Source organism: Hypanus sabinus, chromosome 19, assembly GCF_030144855.1.
Source record: "Hypanus sabinus isolate sHypSab1 chromosome 19, sHypSab1.hap1, whole genome shotgun sequence".
In the NCBI taxonomy this organism is placed as follows: domain Eukaryota; kingdom Metazoa; phylum Chordata; class Chondrichthyes; order Myliobatiformes; family Dasyatidae; genus Hypanus; species Hypanus sabinus.
In genome coordinates, this window is record NC_082724.1 from 30,717,814 (window position 1) to 30,741,578 (window position 23,765).

Here is a 23,765-nt window from a genome sequence, read left to right on the forward strand (position 1 = left end):
GGCTTCAAGGCCTAAAAGCATCAGACAGTTATTTTTACAGAAGTACTGGCATTTTAATTGTTCTGATTGATATGTCTAACTAGCAGGTATGTGACATTTAAAATACAACAGGTTAATCATTTATGTTCCAAACACACCCATCTTTGGCTATGTTTTAACTGTTGGGCTGTGCTAATTGAATGATAGAATCTCAGTTAATATTCATTGTGCTGTGTGCTGTTTATTGCTTTCATGCCAATGTCATGAAACAAGCTGAGCATACAGATTCAGTCAAGAGTCTTCTTCAAGATGATGACAGGCATGAACCAGACTAACAATTATTAATATGTCCCCGTTTGAAGTTAGCTGGTTCTACCAAAGCTACCAAACTCAACTAATTCATGGTACGTTGCCGTCCCTTATCAATTACATTACAAACCCAACAGAAAAATGATCCCCAGCAGCAAAATAACTGCAGCTAATGGAAATCTGAAATAAAAACAGAAAATACTGGAATCACTGGCAGGTGAGCCTGAATCAACCACAGCTAACATTTTAACATTAAGATATGATGATGTTCTGGATGAAGGGTTTTGAGCCAAAACATTAATTTTGTTGCTGCTTCTTCTACAGATTATCCCAACTTTTTCTATTTTTATTTCAATTCTAACCTGAACTTTAAAGCAGTTATTTCTGTTAAAATATTACAATAACAGACATAAAAATATGTTGTGTCTGAACTGAGATTATGCGATATGCTGTGTTCCCTATATTAATATAGGGAATGTTGATCTTCATTGTTTACATAAATGATTGGAGTTAGCAAATAGCAAACACTGGAAATCTGCAGATGCTGGAAATTCAAACAACACACACAAAATGCTGGTGGAACACAGCAGGCCAGGCAGCATCTATAGGGAGAAGCACTGTTGACATTTCGGGCCCAGACCCTTCATCAGTTCTGAGGAAGGGTCTCGGCCTGAAACGTTGACAGTGCTTCTCCTTATAGATACTGCCTGGCCTGCTGTGTTCCACCAGCATTTTGTGTGTGGAGTTAGCAAATAGATGACTTTGAAGTATATTGAACACTGAGGCAAATACCAAAGAGATAGCAATTACAGGAAGGCTGAGTACTCAGCAAACCTCAACAGAGATAAACAGTGTATTTTGAAGGAGAAATGAAAGACCGTTATTCTTTGAAGTGTAAGTCTAAATCAGGTAAAGCTACAAGGGGATATATGATTACCAATTCACCAAATATTATCAATGAAAGTATTTGCTAATAAAATGAGGAAAAAGGCAAGCAAAATACTTGGTTTCATTCTTTAATATTAAATTTAAGTGGAACATGAACAAAACTATGATTTGGTTCCTTTGCATAGATTTAGGCTCTCCATGTTACAGAAATAAAAGAAACAGTGAAAAGATGAGAAAAATAATATAAGAAATAAAAGCAGAAGTTGGCCATGAAGCTCATGATCACTCAATAATGCCAGGACCAATTCATCTCCACTTCCCACACTATCTCTTGAACATACATTAAGAATGATACCAAAACTGAGGGGGGTGGATGGGGGAAGTGGGGGCACAAACACTGAATAGATAACGAGGTGCTTTTGTTTGGTAAGGAGAAGACTGAATGGAGTCTGATGATGGCTCTAAGCTGCCAATTTATTTAAAATTATCACTGGGTTTGTAGATGTAGAACTGAACTGTAATTCTTTGGGGCAGAACTGAACTAAGGACTGTCAATATAAGATACGTTGAATAGGGAGTTCAGGGCTACTTGGCGGTGGAGTCTTGGAAAGGAATGCCACAGTAAGAAAATGTGAAAAATGGTATAGTAGCAGAAAGGTGAATTGCATTAAGTTTCATTAACCGTAATTTTTTATCTTCTTAGGATGAAAGATAAGGAAGGGCATATAGATATTGAGATATTGGATGTACAGTAGATTGCAAGACATGTAGAGCATAAACCTGGGCAAATACCTGGCTCCGTATTTCATAGTTTATCTAATACTTACACACACATGAATCAAGTTACAAGTCACAGGAAGATGTCTTCATTGCAGTCACAGTGCTATGTATTTGAGAGCTGTAATGCATTATTGCATATTAAATCTTTCCTTGTTGTTTTAAGAGATACAACGTGACAACAGGCCCTTCCAGCACAATGAGTCTGATTACACCCATGTTACTCACTGCCCAATTACACCCACCTAACAAATTAATCTCCAAACCTGTACATCTCTGGAATGCAGGAGGAAACTCATACTGTCAAAGGGAGGACACAGGACAGCGGCAAAACTGAACCCAGGTCATTGGAGCTGTAATAGTGTTATACTAACTACCAAGACACCATTAGTTCCACTCCATTCCTAATGCCCATTGCTATCACTTCTATTTAATAATTTTAATTAAATAAAATTAATTTTGACTAATGGTGCCTTCTCCTTCTTTCCTGAAATAGTCACCAAAGAAGACAAGGAAGTTCTTATTACAACATCTATTGGTCCAGTTTACAGAAAGGACTCCAAGTATATTTCTGACAGTTGGGTGTCTTACTGAGTTGTTGTATTGGTAATCCAGCTACGATGAAATAGTGAGAATGTGGTGCTTAGGTATCAAGTGGCAATCAGAATATTGAGATTAAGGAAACAATATTTTTTACATTGCTAGCTTGGCCTATGAAATGCATACCCAATTCATATAGATCTAGACCCAGGATATATTGTTGCAGCTTAAGGAATTGAAGATGGGGATCTTTCATTAATCTGATGTCAATGTTGAACTGAAATGAGACCAGACTTGGTTATGATCTCCTCTTCCCACAATGCTTGTCCACTTAAGCCTATCCTTACTATTTACTCGTATAAACTATATTTCCTCTGTCACCTCACAAACTACAATCCTTGGTGCCTGGCCTGATTCTGGTAAGAACTATTGCACCCTCTTCAATGTGCTTACATCCTTCATATTGAGTGGTGCTCAGAATATGGATGTATTTAATAGTTAGATAGCTCTCTCATACTGACCGCATGCACCTAAGATACCTGAACGTATTTGAAGCTTAAGGAATTAACTCAGAAAGGAATCAATGCCTAAAAAATACAAATTGGCAGATATTTTAACACATACAGGATCATTAGTTTCATAAATAGGGATATAAAGTACAAGTAGGTTGCACTAAATCTTTATAAATCTTTAGTCAACCTGCTGGACAATAATGGCGGCATCTGAGCACCACTACGGTATTTGGAAAGGATATAACCAAGCTGAAATGGGTGCAGGAGTGTTTTACCAGAATCATGCCAAAAATCATTGTATTTTAGTTAGATTGTTCTTACAGGAAGAATGATAGGTATAGATTTGACAGTGTTCAAGACTAAGATAGGTCTGGATAGACAGGTAGAATTGATTTCTTCCATAATAGAAATAAACTTCTGAAATAGATTTACAATACCTGAAGGAAAAAAAGCAGAAGAGTTGAGGAACATTTTTATTTTACTCAGCAGGTTGCTGGGATCTAGCTCAAGAGAGTGACAGAAGCAAATTAAAACATACTGTATATTTCAAAGAGAAGTCAATTAATACTTAGGAAGAAGAGAAAAAGGATTATCAGAACGGAGTGAGGAATTAAACCAAACAGCAGTAGTCTCCCAGAAAAGAAGTGGGGCAATCATCTCAATGGCTCTTCCTATGCTAAAAAAAAATTCTATGATTGTTAGTAAATTGTGTGCTAGTTAGTCAGGGTTTCAATGTTTTTGTATTTTTACAGAAACAGGATGCACAAGTTGGAATCAAGTGTTCATCACAAACGTGAAACAAACCCATGACAGGGACTTCAAAGTTACGTAAGAATCCTGGTTTTCTGAGTACTTTCTTAGAAAGCGCACTAGTACTGAACCAAATGCAGCAGTATTAGAATAGATAACAAAAGCTTGGTTGAAAAGATGGTTTGAAGGATAAAAATAAAGCAGAGAGAAAACTGAAAAGTTTTAGAAAAGCTAATCCTAGACTTAGGAGAGGACATGACAAGCAATGGTGTTGCAAGAAAGGTTAGGGTAGGATAGGATGCGTGATTTGATGGTAACCCAGAATTAGAAATTTCAGAGGGGTGCATTTCAGGAGGTTGATGGAAATTACTGATTGAAGGGAAAAGGCCATATTGGGGTTTGAACTACAGAAAGAGGATCTATAAAATGGAGTCCTTCATGGAATAAGAAAAATCATAGGTCACCAAAGGAAGAGGTGAAAAGTAAATGGGATTGTGTGTTAGGATCCAGATAATCCAGGGAGGCACAGCAGCATTGTGGTTAATAGGACTCTTTACAGTTACCAGCTGTCTGCAATGAATTTGTATGTTCTCTTCTACGTGCTCTGGTTTCCTCCCACAATCCAAAGACGTACTGGTTGGCAGGTTAATTGTCCCATGATTAGGCTAGGGTTATATCCAGGGTTACTGGTGGTGCGGCTGAAAGGGTCAGAAGGCCTATTCCGTGTGGTAACTCAATAAATAAATAATCAAACTTTAGATTGAAAACATTGGCCAGGAGATCACCTGAATTAAGTTCAGACGTAACTTGAGAATGGGTGATTTCCAGCAGTTAACAAGGTGACAGAATTAGCAATATACTCAAAAGCTTTGGACTGGTACCATAACAATATAGACGTGGAAGCTGAACTCAAGGTCAATTACAACGTAGCAGTTGAGATTAGTTACGTTCAGCTCAAGTGAGTGGCTGAGAAAGGCAATGAAGTCAGTGGGTTGCGGAAGTGTTTGCAGCCAGAATCGAAGATAAAGCATTGGGGTTTTTTCCCATGTTTGTTTTCACTGGATGAAATCTCATTCAGAACTCAATACCAAAGTGTTGGGAAAACAAACACAACGGAGGGGTCAGGACTGCTGTGGTGAGTTAGTCAGCTGCTCTCAGAATATATAAATTGACAATGTGATGTGCAAAGGTGTAATGTGCAGCTGTGAAATAAGATGGAACAAAGGCAGTAGTGTAAAGTCTTTGCTGGATATTATGTGTCCATGACTGAATATGTAAGAATGGAACAAGACAAGGCAATCAATTCAAGTGGATGAAGGATGATTGGGCAGCTTGGTGTGACAACCGTGGGGAAGGATGCGAGTCGGTTGAGAAGGAAGTGGATAGCTGCTGCACATCAGTCAGTGAATCATTGTCATATATTAGGTTTGTTGCAGTGTTCTGCTTGAATGGAATACTGGGAGTTCATCATGGAATTATAGGGAAAAACAGGCAAGGTTTTGAATGGGATGAAAAAGCAGACTGAGGAGCTCGGTCATTACAGATTTGAAAGAGAAGGAACTACTTTTATAGATTTTGCAGCATGAGTTTGTGAGGAAATGAAGCCGGAAGGTAGTTTAGGTGAAGCATAACAGAGAGAGCAGATGTGACATGAGAGCCCCCAAAAGCACGAGGAATGGAAAGGAATTTCAAGGTAGTATATTTTGATAATAAATGAACATCTGAACCTTTGAATAAGATGAAGAAAATTAGCTGGTCAGGACTAGCTAGAGGGCCAGGATAGAGACCAATCTTAGAAATGAGATGCATAAGCTCCCTGCAGATTTCAGAAGTGTATCCAAACACGATATACATTCTCAGCTGATCCAAGAATAGTGAATCGTTTTGGCAGAAGAGTACAAAACCCAATTTCATTTGAGGTATCCAAGCTGACTGTACAATGAGTGACTAAACACGCTGTGTTCAAGGTTGCACCCTTGGATTTAAAGGACTGATACTGGAGCTTGTTCCAAGAGAAGCATATGAGAGTTTATTTGGACATCTCCGTTTACAAGATGATGGTTTGATAGAGTCAACTGGAAGCTGTAGTATTGCAGTAAAAGCAGGCTCGAAGGCTTAACAATCAGAAATTTTGAAAAGTTGTTTTCAGTGACTTTGGTGAGAGTGCATGCAGGAGCAAATGGAACTAGGAAGCAGAGTTAGAAAAGGGTAGTGAGTGAGATGGAATGAAGATAATATTGTGAATGAAACTACAGGAAAAGGTGGGAGAAAAATCAAAAGAATGCTCATGAATATGGGAAGTAGAGTTTACATGTAGGGAAAGAGAAAAGATCTGCAAGGTGAGGTGAACAGTTCATTGAAAATGAGAAGGATGTGTTTCCATCTACTGTGGAACAGCTGTTTTCCAAAGAGGATCTTTCATGCAAGTCTTTAATACATCATCCTTTCAATTGAATCTACTTACTGCTGAGATCTGATTTATCCTAACCCTGTGTAGTCCACATGTGTAAAATGGGCTGGGTTAAGTCTAAGAACCAATTTAGTAAGTTGAATTTTGAAGCTTTAATATTTTGTTGCAACGGTGACAGCTAATGCAATTAGTCATCCTCAGATTCTTTAATTGTGCAGAATGCATTTAGGATTCTAATTGTGACCGTGACTAGAACACTGGATTAATAAATTTGGAATCCATGTTGGAACTGCTAGTCCAGCAGTTTTGGGTCATGATACTTGCCACGCCACAACAAATCCGGACCACAAAAGTTGTTCCTGATCCTCTGAGCAGGATTACAGTCCTTTATAAGTATAGGCATTCTCTAGGTCATATAACAGTTCTGAGATTTGTCAGTAACCCCACATTTCTTTCAGTCAAAAATGCCGTCAGCTGAGATTGCCAAAGTTGAACTGGCAGGTTAATTAGCTATATGTGAGTACATATCTTAGTTAATTTTTGATCTTAATTAGATCTTACTTAGAATTAATTAGTACAACAGATTCAAAATATGCCAGACTATTGGAGTAGTCCAGACCACAGAAAGCTGGATGGATGTTTCAACCTGTAATAGATATGAACAAAAAGGAGAATCAAATTTACTTAACATTATGATGAAAAACAAGTTGGTACCAATGCGTATGATGACTTCCGGCTGCACAACCACCTCTTTTAGCAGTTATAAAAATGATCAGATTTCCCATATAATACAATCTGGGATCATAGCAAATCACAAAGACAAATCACAAGGACAACCACAAAGCAGATATTAGGGCCAGGAACTACAATCGCAATCAGATTTTACAATCTGAAGGCGAGCATTAAGGTCAGTGGAATTATTACTGTTAATTACCCAAATCTTTGCTGCAGTGTTTCGATGATCTTCTGATATCTTGTATACACTGATTTAAGATAGGATCAGATATATCCAGAGGCTTTTTATTCCTCCCTTCTCATTACCAAACCCATTTTGGTCAAAAGAACAAATGCACTCTTTTAGTCCTTGCTGCAGTTTCAAGATTACAAATGACCTTTCGTAAGCATTCCCTCACACATTCCTTTATAGCGACAGCTTGCCACTACTTATTTCAAACTCAGCTTTGGGTCAGCTTGTGTCCCTTCTGGCCACTAATTGTAGTTGAAGTGATTTTATGTCTGAACATGATAACAGGGTTCACCAAATGACCACTTGGTGTGCTGGTCTTAATTAACTGGACTATAATAACTCATATACACTCCACATGGAGACTACTTTTTCCTCTCATTTGTAAAATGCTAAAAATTGATGTTGTAACAGTTTTGCAATCCAGCATCTTCATTCTGTGTGTGCAGAAGCCAGTCCCAATTTTCATGATATATGTCAGTCATCCATTCTGACAATCCCAGCACCCAATGCATAAAAACTCAAGTTGGTCACTCCAAGTTGTTAATACTGTCTGGCTAATACAGAAATCTCAAACTTGGCAAGATTAAACTCAGGGGTTTGCTGTCAAGATGATTAGCACATAGAGCCAAGGTAAATAGCGTTTATAGCGTGTTGCAATAAATTACTGTACAGGTAATTAGCAACAGTAGGCCAAACATAGGATTAGGGCTTCAAGAATTTAAGTCAGGTGAATTATTTTAAAAAACAATGAAACTTCCAAATTTTAGTCTAAAGGTGTGTAATTCAGTATGTCAATGCAGTAACACATGGTAAGTTCAAATTTATCTTTCTACATTGTACTGTGATAAACTGAAATGCATATATTTTGTGTAACAGTGGCAAAAGTTGAATTCTGCAATTGTTAAATTATTGGACAGAGGTACATAAAACAAATTATTCATTGCATTAAGTATTTGTGACAAGTTCCTTGCTATTCTCTCCAAATTATGGGAATGAAAGGCATGACATACAAATGTGACATTTCACAGTTTTAGATTAATAATCATTTAGTGAAACTTCCAATTTTGACAAAAGGTGTATAATGAGCATTACCAGACTGAGGTCCCAAACTGCTAAATTTTCTATCCATTAACTTCAAATAGAACAAGCATGTAATTAATCAAGGCACATACAAGCTCGCTAATCTGACATTGCCTGTTATACACCCCCAGCATTATTGAAAGTTCCAGTGTTAATCTAAAACATCGAGTAGTCTGTGTTTTTCTCAATTTCATATAATGAAGCAAAATTTAAAATTTAGAATAATTTATCAATGTTATGTCTCCTTTTGCTTCATTATTTTATTTCCAATCTGTTTTTTTAAAATGAAGTTTTTGAGCAAATGTTTCTATTGTCAATTGTCAGTAAAACAAAAAAAAAACATTAATTTAAGCTTGTGGAACCAATGACTTTGATGGATGAGGTGGGCATTTCCACTTCTAATGGAATGTTGCACCTCAGCAAGAAAACAATTACAAAAACCATAAAAACATCCGGGTGATTGATCCCTGTCAAAGGGCTTGTGCCCCACAAGCATAGGCAAATGAGCTCTGCCAGCATGATCAGTTTGAAACCTGCACTGATGAACGCAAGCACACTCATGGATATATGGGTGAATGGACATAAATGGAGCATAGTATGAGCCTTTATAAATAAGGCAGCAAGATGGAAGCAGCAAATATTGATTGATCTACCAACCGTATTTTGATTAGGGCCCATTAAGTAGAAGCAAGACTCCCCGTGCTTGTCACTTCTCATGCATGAGGAGACATTAGGAGGTATCATCGCTGAGGGCAGAACGAAGAGCCCAGCACCCATGAAAGACGAGAAAGAAAAAGAGCAGAAGATAGATTTAGATTCCCTATTAGTAAGCAGCAACAGGATTGATCACGTTGTTGATCATGGAAAGATGTTTATTATTGTTCCAGTCAGATTGTCCAGGCAAAAAAAAACAATTAGACTGCAAAGACAGCAGTAGCAGGACCAAAAGATACAGCGAAATGAGCACCAGAAAGCACTAATGGGAAATTCACTCCATTTTTATCACAATACAATAAGTCAAAATAGTGCGCAAACAATGATTCATTGAAATATTTACAAACTCTACATTTAAATCCATGGAAGTTATGCATTGTATTAAAAGTAATTACAGAACTTGTTACAAAAATATATACCCTTACAGAGATATAATTTCAATGGAGATCTTAAAAAAATCATAAGCTCAGGAAGTCCAGAATTCTATATTTGGTAATTATGTATTATTTTAAAATAATATATAATCCCCTTAAGTTGTTCTCTAGGGGGTCGTTAGTAGATGTAGCTGTTCTCATGTTTATCTGTAAAGCTTCACAGACCTTTCAAGGAAACAGCAGAACATTACACATGTCATTAAAGGAGCTTGAAGTTAATTCTTTTGAATAAATCATCTTGTTAAAGAGATAACTTCTCATTGAAAAGGCCTGGAGTGTGAGTCCTGCTGAAATGGATGTGCAAAACTAATGTGTTGTTTTTTTTGAAAATTTTCTACAGGTAACTGAGATTGCTCTGTTCTGTTAGTTAGTACCTAAATGTTCAAAGCTAAAATGATATAAAACACAGCGTTTAAAAATGCTTTAAATAAACATGATAATTTAAATTAATAAATATTAGAATACTTCTATTCAAGATGTGGCCATAGGTGTAAACTTAAATCGCATTTCCATTCCTGTTTAACTATGACAACAAGTTTTGTAGTTGTATTTTCGCAGGCATTTGAACTGCACTGAATTTAATACAGGTAAATACTACTGACTAGTCAGTTATAACCCAGCCCATTCCTGATCAAAATGGTGAATGTGCAAAATTAGTACCAGCAGTTTAGAAACAATATCTGCACATTTTTGAAAGTAAAAATAACCTAGATTTTTAACAAAAATGAGACAAAGAAAAAAGAATCACTCATGGTGTGAAGAAAGTAACATTTTCATAGGGCAACCCACCATATTCTGGCACATAACCATTTCCACGTTTGAGAAATAGGGAAACTCTTCGACCACCATTTTTAATCAGCTCTATAGCACGAGAATGCTTCATGTTCTTGGTTGTTTCTCCATTGATCTCCAGAATTTCATCTCCAACCTAAAAGTGCGAGAATCATAAATATAAATAGGATTTTAGAAAAGCTGCACAAGAGGATGTTTGAGAATAATTAAGCAAGATATATCCATGCTGGTAAAATACTTCTTGTTTCAATTTATTACCTTTTGAAGATGCTAATTTGTATTGAATAACAACTTCACCAACATCAAATACTCTAAGGAAAACTTTTTGCCCGGTATTTTTTTAAAACAGTTGAATGTAATTCCAAACTGAGCTCAAAGAGTAAAGATCAAAGGTCTGGCTATTACTACTAAAATCTCAGATATTTTACACACATTTCCCATCAGCAACTTCTGGATAAAAATCGTGAGAAGAACCTTAGCTGATTTTTCTCTCCCTTTTCCACAGTTCTGACGTACAGAGGTAAAAAAATGTTTATTATGCTACACAGAACAGAAATGGAACCTGGCCCTGTTGACACAAAGGGTTCTACGTTATAAATGAGAGCTGTTGTAAATAAAAGAAAACAACAACAAATGCACAAATAATGTCAATAGAAGCAATGATGTACATTGAGATTTAGAATGGAGGTGCCATTGTGCTCTAAGAATTATTGAAAAATAACTTGTGCTTTGCTGAAATACAACAACATAGAAAGATATTAAAATCTGCATGCAATTATTAAACCACATCACCAGCTGGAAAAGTGACAGGGGGATAATTGAAATAATCAGCATTTATTTGCCTGACTGTCACATGAACTCTTGGAAAATACAATCACAACTTGATGAAGCTTGTAATTTTATTAGGTGCCAAAAAATTACATCCAGTGAAACACAGCTGATTACTTCAAGACACCATGAGATTAAATAGTACTAAATTGGATTAAGTCTGACTCGTGCATCTGAAGAGCCTTTTGTTGAGTTTCAAACTCAAATGTATTCTCACCAAAGTGATGACTAAACATGTTGAGAACTAGTGAAATATTTTTGTTCTGATATAATGGGAAAAGAATTTCTAGAAAGTACATGGATCCATGTAATTTTATAAATGTACCATTAATGGAAATTAGAAATATTTTTTTCTAAATGTTCATAAAACCAGCATACATGGAAAATGGAAAAACACTTTGAACTTGGCTGTGATTACTAGAAATGAGCCTGTGTAGCATGCGTGGGGCACAAATGCCCCTTTGCCAGTATTTTTTAACACAATGAAGTTTACAGAGGGAACAGTTATAAAATATACAATGTCTGAGTAAAGTCTCTTTAATTGCAGGTTAGACTACTTTCGGCATGATGTCTATGTACATTGTTCAGCTGTTGCAATTTTTGATCAAACTTCTATAATTGAATGCATGATCATTGGCGACATATCGCCTTTCCTATTGAAGCTGCATTGTCATACTTGACTAAGATTCCTTTGCATTATACACTCAATGGAAAAAAAACTCTCAGAAGGACATGTTCCTCGTTGCAGCAGGAGTCATCATGCTGATACCGTCAAAATGTGTCAAATATAACAAGAAAGTGACATCAGCATTGCATTCTCCAATTTCCCAGACAGCAAGGCTTCAATAGAATGGGTAAAAAGCTCTTCAAAATATGATCAAAGTCACTTAGTATGTGCTATTCATGTACATAAAAAAAAGGAAGTGGATTTTCTCTCATTCATATTGCAGACAATCAAGTGCAGAAATTCAGAACAGACCTAAAAATAACAAATCAATAATTTTTTGAGTGTACTGTTTGAGATATTATTAGATTCTTATGAGATATATAGATATACATTATATCTATTTACACACTATAAGATAGTATACTTTGCAGTAGGACAAAGTGGAGCACTCAGTTAACTAAACTTCAACGGAATATAAAATTGTATAAAACAAGTAGTTGGATCCAGACCCATCATTTTCTTCACAAAATAAAAACTATGAAGAAATGAACCAAATGAATCTGTTCTTTTCAAGTTTTTTTGAAGCAGAAATAAACACTGGCAACATAAACTGAAACAGATCTGCCAGAAAGCAATCTGAGTGCTTTGTTAAACTAAGGAAACCTTAAAAGAACAAAATCACACATTTGAAAAAAAAATTGCTAAATAGGACAGAGGCTGGGAGAGGGACATTGATCATAACAGTATTTAACTGAAACAGTCACTAATCTACACGTAATCATTTCAGGAGATTAATTGACCCATGCACTGCTCTTCTGTGCTGATATTCTGTATTGTTAATGTTGAAAAAATTAATATTTTTATATTAATATTTATGAATGGCCTTTTCAATTGAACCAAATTAAAAAGCGAGGAACCAGCTTATTATTTATTACCTTTTAGTAATCTAATTGCCATGAACTGGATTTAGAATATATTTGATATTCAAACTAGTATTATTGTTAATAAATTTCAACACCATGCAAAGGAAAGATTCAAAAATAACTCAGTGCCTTTGCTTTCACTGTTAGAAAATTATGCATTCACTAATAATGTTTATAAAATGCAAATTATAGTGACAAATTATTTCTAATAGAGTAGAAAAGGTCAGTTGAAGTATCAATGTGAGGAAAGGCAAATATTGTTATTCCAAAATATTTCTCCCCGTAAACGTGAGCAACATTTTAATCTGGCAGATAAATATACCACCAACTAGATTGCCTGTGGTGAACTACATATACCTGTCTGGACACGCCCCTCTACTGACTGCTCCTGTGGCTCCTCCCACAGACCCCTGTATAAAGGCGATTGGAGGCACTGCTCCTCCCTCAGTCTCCAGGATGTTGTGTGGTGGTCTCTTGCTGCTAATAAAAAAGCCTATCGTTCGCCTCCCAAGAGTTATTGATGGTGCATCATTGCCCGATTATACACTAAGAGTCACTGAAAATTAATCATCTTATGTGACTAATACATCAATGCCTTCTCCTTGAAACAGAAATATCAGTGTGCAATAAGCATCTGTTTTACTTAAAATAATGCAGCACAATCGTGATTCCCATTATTATTCTGTCTTTGAAGTTCTCCAATACTTGTATTTGTAAATACGTATGCAGGTTATATCATCTTTCTACTACATTAGATGACTCTATTCCAGAATTTGCAGTTCTAAGCTAAAAACATTTATTTGGTTTAGATAATAATCATTATGAAATGTTTCATTCTTGTAGTTGTAATTTTAGATTTTGCATAAGATCAAAATATTACAGGTCAAACATTTCAAAGCCCGAGAATAATCACCTCTTCTGGTATCTAATAAGTGTATGTACTCACCTTCATTTTACCATTTCTTATGGCTGCACCATCCTCAGCCAATCGGAGTACATACAGATCCATGTTGTATTCACGCCCACCACGAAGACTGAATCCAAATCCCTTTGGTCCCTTATCCAGTTCCACAGTGTAAAGTTCAGGCTCCTTTAAAACACAAATCATAAAGATTAACAACTATAGCAAACTAAAGAGAAATGTGCTCTTTAGGTTTAAATCATGAAAACTTGCACACTAGCAAAACAAATTAAAAAAAAGAGCATCATAGACACAAGCCCAACTGGTGATAAGCACATTGACTCAAAAATATGGCAAACCTACCCAGGCAGAATTTCACAAATAAATACAACATAACAGTCTCCTTGGTTTGCTTGGGTGTTTGCTATTTCCTGCCTTTGCAGAATCTCCAAAAAAATTTATAACTAGTAATTACTTCAGCTCTTGCTCTCAGATCTTCATTGGCTTTTTAACCAGTTAGCTTCCAACTCCAAACACAAACAGAGACAAAAAGCAGAGATCCTATTCACACAGAACACATTTTAAATACTATTTACATCAACAGACACAAACTACATTGGCATCTTGAAGATCTGCCAAGACTTTTTTACTCCTACAAAAACAGGTTTCTCTATTTAAGTACCACACCAACACCCTCGCCTTTGCATAATATATGATACATTAATTTTTTTCTTTTATGCACAAATTTTAAGTCATGGCTATCCTACATAAATTGCTGTGTTCATATTGTAGTAAATATCCCTTTATAAACTTGTCACACCACACATGAACCACTATACCTCAATTTTATAATTCCTGACAAAGTACCTGCCAAAATTAATTGAGTCATTAAGGTGTTTTTTTTTAAATAGAAAAAAAAGTATTGATTTAAAATGAAAGCCTAATTGTCTTGGTCCAATCCTTCACACCCTATCTCTAAAGATTATAAATGTAGCAGAACTTGCTGCAAACAGCATACCATCTCGTTCATTGGTGACTACTTAGTAGTACCTACTGAACACGAGCTGGTATCAACTTCATTGGAAGTTCTGCCCTGATCTTCAACGGCGAAGGCAGCTTTGCACAACATAATGCTGTCACATGAGCAAACCTGACCCACAGTTCAGCTGATATTAAGTAACACACACAAAATGCTGAAAGAACTCAGCAGGTCAGGTAGCATCTATGGAAAAGAAACAGTCAACTTTACGGGCACTGGAACCATACCCCCAGCTTAGCTCTGGATAGCCCTGAGAACCAGAAACATTCAGAAACTATTATCAAAATAACAAAAGCAAAACAATGAATGTTAAAATCTAAAATCACATCTAAATATTTAAGTATTTTAAAAATATTTTCTTCATGTTTCATCCACTCTCACCAGATTCTACCACTTACCTATATATCGGGGATAATTTATAACAGCCAACTAACACACCTTTTTGGGATGTGGAGAAAATTGGAGTGTCCAGAGATGATCACAGGAAGAATGTGCAAACACCACATAGACACTATCTAAGTCTGGACTGAACCAGTTGCCTGACACTTTGAAATAGCATCTTTAGCTGCAGTGCCCCTGTGCTATTATGATGCCAGAAGATTTCCCAGGGAAAGCAATACGAAACTGCAACCAGTCCACACTCACCACTGCACTTGTAAGCACTGCTGCTAATATCCCAGCCAAAGGGCCACCGAGTTTAGGACCTCAACGTTTTTGCTGAAATCGGAAACTTGGCGGCATTTAAACAAAGAATGGTTGACAGTTTGGCATTCCCTATCAAATTCCCACCCTTAATTATGGCATACCATACTGTGATCAATTCAAATAAACGTAAGTATCTGTATAGCTCAATGCAATTCAGATTTCATGGCTTTTATCCAAAACATTGCACAATTTGGTTCAACTACCTTCTATTTCTCCAGAATGGTTAACTGAATGTTTTAACTGCCACTAGAGACCAGTACTAAGTAAGTCCAACAAAGAGAAATATAATTTTTAGCTTAGCAACAGATCTCATTTATTGCCTCAAATTATCAAGTCAGCAGGTTCAACCCTTGTGAGGTAGCAACCAGCCATGAAAAAATGAGTTGGATAAATAGGAGATTTTCTTTCTCCCTTTTTAGCTAGACTTATGAATTTTATATTTTCATCACAATGTCATCAGTCACTGGATCAGGGAGAAACTCCCTCTACACAAACTCTTTTATTTCTCTATTTTTCCTCATTGGTCTCTTTGGTTGTGGTCACTCGTGGATATTCATTTATTGAAGTCAACCTCAAAGACACAAAATTCAAATAAAATTTCCATTTTTAAATTAAAAGGGCTTTCCCACCCCATTATAAATGATCCAACAGATTTACATTCTTGGAAATGTATCAAAATATGCATCATAAGTGGGCTTTTAATGAAAGATAAAATGCATTTTTTGTTTGAAATGAAAGATTGCTTTCTCCTACAATTGAGATTAAGCTAATTCATTGCAGTGGTTGAATTTTTGCATAATATCCGTTCTCTTCAAAAATTCCTATTTGCTAGTCTACTGCAGAATTTAACTTTGTTTTGGAACTGAATCCGTTCAAAGGGCTACTAAGTTGTTTATCTAGACCAGTGATTCCCAAAGTGTGTGACAACATCAACCCTCTCCCCAGGGGGCGCAGTGGGAGTTTCTTAGGGGACAGTAAAGATAAAGGGGGCTGTGAAGGTTGTTCTATAGCAAGGGGGCAGTTGATTACAGGAATAATTTAAGAAATAAGTTAATTTTTATAATCATTTGATAATCATTGCCTCATAACTAATTACAATGATTACATAATCACCTCATCTTTTGCTAACCCAAAGTTCTCTTAGACTTTGCTCAAAGTGAATTAGTTGTTGAAAAACAATGCAACTCTTCTGTGTTTGGCAGATCTTGAGAAATCTGTATGAAATTGTGTTATTTCCAGCTCTAGCCTGTGCATTATTGCCATTTACTAATGTAGTACAGTATTATCTAGTAGGATCCTCATACACCAATCATATAGTGACACAGTTCCTGTGAATTAGGATATGGTGTTAAATGGGGTAAAGTTCAGAATCTGCCCTTTCGAATATCCTTGACTGCATTTCACTAGCCCAGGCCCAACCGAGATATCACCACCCATTATGTCTTTTAAGAGACTCCTGGTTAGGTACATGAAGCTTGGAAAAGTACAGGGCTATGGGTAACCCTAGGTAATATCTAAGGTAAGGACATGTTCGGCACAACTTTGTGGGCTGAGGGGCCTGTATTGTGCTGTAGGATTTCTGTGTTTTTATGACGTACCTTCAGGCAGAGATGCAGGTTTTGCCTGAGCTATTATGGCATAACTTATTCTTTTATTGAACACAACACTTGAGGTTAGACTTAGGTGATTAACTGTGGCCTTTAATCCATAATGAAAATGGCAGAAGTAGACCATTAACTACTGTTATCACGGTGGTAAATAAAATCAAGTTTCATGCTCTCAATCCTCAACTACTTCAAGAGCTTTGTATTGAGAATGATCAAAATTTTGAATGCTTACTGCTGCACACAGAAGTCAAACAGCCCTAAAAAAGAAACTGCCTGAGATGCATTTATGCATTTTTTGAAACTGATATAATTCTTCAAAAAGACAAATTCTTCATTCTGTAATCAACTCAAAAATATTAGGCATAACTGCTTATTTGACAGAACTATTTGCAAAGTTTAATGAAATCAATATTCAGCTGCAAGGAGATGATATGAATCTTATCAAAATCCAGTCATCTCCACATTTCTGTCAAAGTTAACCCTATTTAAGTGCAACATTGGACATGCCACCTTTTCCAATTTCTGAGCTTTCTGAAGACAAAAAAACGAATAGAAAATGAAGATCTTCAAGAATAGTATGACCACCTAGCTCAGCTGCGTAAAGTCATCTGAGATTTCAGGATCTTCTCTCATTCCAAATTCCAGTTTGGGTAAGAAAATGACCACTTGTAATGAAGAATTAACAGGAAGGACGGATGAAGAACTGATATCGCTACAAAATGCTTTTGAGCTGGCACCAGGGTTATATATAAAAAAAAATCACATCAAGAATTTTGGTTGCAGAAAAATCTCTGAATGCTATCCTGCACTGTGGAAGGTGGTCAAGATACTCTTTATTGCCTTTCCACACTCAGTGCATTTACCCAACTTCATTCAAAGCATTGAAACAGAATGCAAATTATTGAAGGTGGGAATCTGAGATTGAATTACATTCAGCCTGATGTTGAGAAGCTGAGTCATTACCCCAAGCCTACCCATCTCATTGAAAGGAGAAAACGCAACGAAGTGGGGAAAAGTTGGACGATGAATGTACACGCCAATCTTCAGGTACAATCATTTTTCCCTTCCCCTCCCCTCTTCTTCTATTCCCAACTCTGGCCTCTTCTCACCTATCCCTGCATCCCCTCCTCCTTCTCTTTCTCCTATGGTCCACACTCCTCTCCAATAAGATTCCGTCCTCTCCAGCCCTTTACCTTTCCTACCCACCTGGCTTCACTTATCACCTTCTAGCTATCCTCCCTCCCCTCCCACACCTTTTTATTCTGGCACCTTCCCCCTTCCTTTCCAGTCTGGAAGGAAGGTTTTCGCCAGAAAGATCAACTGTTTATGGATGCTGCCTGACCTGCTGAGTTCCTCCAGCATTTTTTTGTGTACTGCACTTTGAATTTCCAGCATCTGCAGACTTCCTCGTGTTTATGAAGTACACTCTAAAATTGTTGATGAAAATTATTTTTACTGTAACTGAACAAAGAAATTTATTTGTTGCTTTAAGTAGATTTGAATATTCTCTGCACTGCTTTGAATTTGCAGTTCTTATTTTCTGGTAAAGTCAGTAACCCAAATATGTTTGAGAATTACTGATATTGGCAATTAAGTATGGCAAGTAAAGTTAACTTTATTTTAGCAGCAGTGTCATCCACACCCAGGTCCCTTCCTTTATATGGTGACTTTCCACAGGTGAAGCAATTAACTTCAAAGTGTGACTAAGAAGGTTTAGATATGGGAAAGAATCACGTTGCTTGCTGGGCTTTATCTGTATTGTTAAATTAAGACACTATTTGCTTCAGTATTCACTATGGAAAAGGATCTTGGCAATTGTAGTGGACTGAAAAGCTTAAGCATTTAGATATTGTGGAAGAGGATGTGCTGGAACCTTTGGAAAGCATCAAGTTGGATAAGTCGCTGGGACCGGACGAGATGTACCCCAGGCTATTGTGGGAGACAAGGGAGGAGATTGTTGAGCCTCTGGTGATGATTTTTGAATCATCAATGAGGACGGAAGAGGTTCCTGAGGATTGGAGGGTTGCAGATGTTGTTCCTTTATTCAAGAAAGGGAGTAGAGATGGCCCAGGAAATTACAGACCAGTAAGTTCAGTGGTTGGTAAGTTGGTGGAGAAGATCCTGAGAGGCAGGATTTATAAACATTTGGAGAGGCATAATATGATTAGGAATAGTCAGCATGGCTTTGTCAAAGGCAGGTCGTGCCTTACAAGCCTGATTGAATTTTTTGAGGATGTGACTAAACACATTGATGAAGGTAAAACAGTAGATGTAGTGTATATGGATTTCAGCAAGGCATTTGATACGGTACGACATGCAAGGCTTATTAAGAAAGTAAAGAGGCATGGGATCCAAGGACGACATTGCTTTGTGGATCTAGAATTGGCTTGTCCACAGAAGGCAAAGAGTGGTTGTAGATGGGTCATATTCTGTTGGAGGCCAGTGACCAGTGATGTTCCTGAGGGATCTGTTCTGGGACCCCTACTCTTTGTGATTTTTATAAATGACCTGGTTGAGGAAGTAGAGGGATGGGTTAGTAAATTTGCCGATGACACAAAGGTTGGGGGTGTTATGGATAATGTGGAAGACTGAGAGAGGTTACAGCGGGACGTTGATAGGATGTAAAACTGCGCTGAGAAGTGGCAGATGGAGTTCAACCCAGATAAGTGTGAGGTGGTTCATTTTCGTAGGTCAAATATGATGGCAGAATATAGTATTAATGGTAAGACTCTTGGCAGTGTGGAGAATCAGTGGGACATTGGGGTCTGAGTCCATAAGACACTCAAAGCTGCTGCGAGGTTGACTCTGTGGTTAAGAAGGCATATGGTGCATTGGCCTTCATCAATCACGGGATTGAATGTTGCAGTTATGTAGGACCCTGGTCAGACCCTAATTGGGAGTACTGTGCTCAGTTCTGATCACCTCACTAGGGGAAGGATGTGGAAGCCATAGAAAGGGTGCAGAGGAGATTTACAAGGATGTTGCCTGGATTGGGGAGCATGCCTTATGAGAATAGGTTGAGTGAGCTTGGCCTTTTCTCCTTGGAGCAACGGAGGATGAGAAATGACCTGACAGATGTGTATAAGATGATGAGAGGCATTGATCATGTGGCTAGTCAGAGGCTTTTTCCCAGGGCTGAAATGGCTAGCATGAGAGGGCACAGTTTTAGGTGCTTGGAAGTAGGTACAGAGGAGAGGTCAGGGGTAAGTTTTTTTTACGCAGAGAGTGGTGAGTGTGTGGAATGGGCTTCCGGTGACAGTGGTGGAGGCGGATATGATAGTGTCTTTTAAGAAACTCCTGGATAGGTACATGGAGCTTAGAAAAATAGAGGGCTATGGGTAACCCTAGGTAATTTCTAAGGTAAGGACATGTTCGGCACAGCTTTGTGGGCCGATGGGCCTGTACTGTGCTGCAGGCTTTCTATGTTTCTATGGTGTCATCAGAATCAGGTTTATTATCACTGATATTTGTTGCTTTGCAGCAGCAGTACAGTGCAAAGACATCTATGAATCACAAAAACATGAATAGTGCAAAAAAGAAAGAATAGCAAAGTAGTGTTCATTGACTATTCAGAAATCTGATGGCAGAGTGGAAGAAGCTGTGGGTCTCGGCCCGAAACGTCGACAGCGCTTCTCTCTATAGATGCTGCCTGGCCTGCTGTGTTCCACCAGCATTTTGTGTGTGTTGTTTTGTTTTTCCTAAATTTGTGGGTCTTTTAGCTCTGTTCCTTTTCCTTGGTGGTTGTAATGAGAAGAGGGCATGTCCTGTATGGTGACAGTCCTTCCACGTTTACCAGATCTGGACAGCACCCAACCAAATGGGAATAGTAGGCTCATCAGCACCAAGGGTTGCTTCGATGTACATATCTGCATTGTATAAATGGCAAGTTTAGCACCTGATCATCTGCCAGAGGCCGTGTCAGCTAGGGCTGATGCTCCCTTTGCCACCTTTCTCAAAACGAGTGCTGGGGCATTACGTAAATTATCATAATTGACAGGGTGTATACATTTTGAATTTGAACCTATGGCTTTGTGTTTGTCGTAATAATGCCTCATCCAGACCCTTACTCATTTGAATGGAGCCATCGATCTCCATAAATGTATAAGTGACGTTACAAACAGCTTCTTTTTCAACTTTAAACTATTTTTAATTACTTTACGTATGATTTAATGGAATTTACTAATTAATTGCTTTAAATAAATTTTATTCAAATATTTTGAAATTTCTCTGATGAAAGATATTTGAAAACAATAAAGAGTTTGTGCTGCCTGAGATTGAGCTAATGCTCACTCAGATTTGCTGAACAGCTGCAGGGCCTCGAGGTCACTGGGATCGAGCAGCTGTAAAGATTTATTACAGTAATAGGTCTTGTGCAGATTTGGAAGTTGCTGGGGTGGGAGGTGTAGGACAGATAATGCCTAATATCTACTTCTTCAGTCATCTGATGGATGTACTCCTACAGAAGCTCCTGTCTGTTCAGGCCACCCAGCTAGAAAGTGACACTCTTGGATTAGTTGATCGTTCTTCAAGTTAAAAGCAAACATTTCTATTTGTTAGATGTAAAACAGCAGCTTCTACGGGAGCAATGTCAAATTAAGAAATGCAGCTGTTTTTAAAAAAGGATCCAATGTTGTTTGTGTCAAATTATTAAAAGTTACATGATCCACTCATTAGGAGTGATTAAAACTGGCAGTTTTTGACAATGCACTCCATTTCGCCAAGGTTAATTAAAAACAGTAATAATTTCTCAAATCAGATTTAAATTGCAGATGCAAGAATGTTCTAATTCGTTTCACTTAATATTCTCCAAGCTGCTGGATGATAGCTTGGTATAGACATTAAACTCAGTTACCTACTTTTTGAACACCAGCTGCTCCTTTTCTACATTACCGAAATGGTTTTGAATGCTCAGCATTGAGAAGGCAGCCCTGAGGCTTGAACTTGTGAATTTAAAGTGGCATGGCTATGGCTGTGCTTTCAGTCAAGTTTGCTAGTTTTCCCAATCAATATTCAAGCATCTCCACCAGGGGTCACCTGATAATCTTGAAGAATTGGAATTGTGAACCAATACAGCATCTGCAGTTCCTCTTGTGCCTGTGATTGTGAGCCAAATTGCTGTTCTACATGGAGTAAGGCAACCAAACATAACATCTCTACCACAATCTACAACAAGCTCAGCACAGCGTGAGAAACAGGCCTGGAGCTTTCTAGTGCAGTACACCAGAAACTATTTTTGTCAGGTTGCATCACAAAAGCATACCGAATCTGCTCAGTGTTTCCAGCATTTTCTGTTTGTATTAGAGGGATACAGAACTAAACGGCAGTTTCCTGAGTTGCCAATCAATACTGGGTCACATGTACAAAGGTAATTCGAAGACCAGACCAAGAATCATATTTTTTAAAATTCCCATTCACTTAGATCTTCTCAGTCTCCATCACTTATGGTTGCATTGCATTCTCCCGTGAAGTACAAGATTGCTAGGATTGGGGGGCGGGGGGGGGGGGGGAATGAACAGGAAAGCTTATTTTGTTCTTCATACTACTTTCTCTTCTTCCATGTATCATTAACTCACTCACGAGTTTCCCAGCCATTTAAAACCTCCATATTCTGTTCCATGGTGAATCAGGAAGGTCAAAAAGACCAAGGGTTATAAAGGCCTTAGATTCTTCTCAGCAGATATAATTCCTGTTCAATTTTTATCGACATCATATCATTAAGAACCAGGAACCTCCAAGGGATCAAAACATTGCAAATAACATTGAATTACAATAACAAAAATTAAAAGTATAAGTATAATAAAAATAACAAAATAGATCCACCTTCTCAGGAATTGTGATGAGTAATAACGGTAATGGGAGGACCAGACTCCAAGGCCAACACTGTCCTCAAAAATGGAAGGTCGCAGCAAGTAAGTGTTAAAAATAGACATGAAGAATTTGCAAGTACGTTTAACCGTAAGAGCTGAGTAGGTAATCCATCCTAGCTTCCACCAGAGATCCGCATCAGTCACAGGCCAATTTAATTAATTGGATGTGATGTCAATAAATGGTTAAGTGGACAGCAAAATCTATGGGACCAGATAGCATCCTGATGGTAGTGCTTATTCAAAAAAAAAAATTAGCCTATTGATAGTCCAACTTCAGTTTATCCACCATCACCTGATTCCAAACCTTATCACTGCCTTGCTCCAAACATGGATCAAAGAGTTAAGTTCCTGAAGAGAAAGAAGAGTGACTGTCCTTGACGTTAAGATAGTAGTTGACTGAGCAAGAAGATCTGGTAAACATAGACCATCTTGAAGAAACACTCTTATGTTTGGATAAAACCCACATGAAGGAAGATAATTGTATATGCAGATGCCAATCAGCCCAGCCCTAGCCCATCACCACAGGAGTTCCTCAGGGCAGCAGAGTAGCCCCGGCCATCTTCAGCTGCATCATTAATGTTCTTACTTTCACCATAAGGTTTGAAATGGTTTAATGTGCTGTTGACTGCATTACAATTAAATCGATTCACAATGTTTCAGAAAAACAAGGGAAAAAAAGAAATACACAGCAATGTGGTGTGGGTTCGTAAATGGCAGATAACTCCAGTGCCACACAAATGCCAGGCAAGGACCATCTCCAAAATAACAGTCCAATCATATACCCATGATATCCAATATTATTACCATCGCTGAGCTCTCGCCAATAACCTGGGAGTTGACATTAACCTGGAACACAACTGAACTAGCTATATCAATATGGTTCCCACAAGAGCACGTCAGAGGCTGGGTAGCCTCACCCACCCCATGACACCCCCAGGCCTTTCCACTATTTGTAAGGAAATTGTTGATCATGGAAGGGCTTTGAGATGTCAGGAAAGGTCTGGAGTACTTTCTACTTGTCTGTGAGAGCACAGCTCCAATGGACCTCAAGTCCAACATCATCTGTGCACAGTGGC

At 37.7% G+C, this 23,765-nt stretch overlaps 1 protein-coding gene across 3 annotated transcripts in view; it reads right to left on the reverse strand.

The window, feature by feature from the left end:
* magi1b (membrane associated guanylate kinase, WW and PDZ domain containing 1b) overlaps nt 1-23,765 on the reverse strand; it is a 409,035-nt gene that overhangs the window by 14,616 nt on the left and 370,654 nt on the right. For all 3 annotated transcript variants that reach the window (XM_059944277.1, XM_059944276.1, XM_059944275.1), the window contains 2 exons: nt 13,517-13,660; nt 10,150-10,288 (listed from right to left, as the gene is read on the reverse strand). In XM_059944277.1, coding sequence (XP_059800260.1) covers nt 10,150-10,288; nt 13,517-13,660 — 283 coding nt within the window. The remainder of the gene's footprint in view (nt 1-10,149; nt 10,289-13,516; nt 13,661-23,765) is intronic.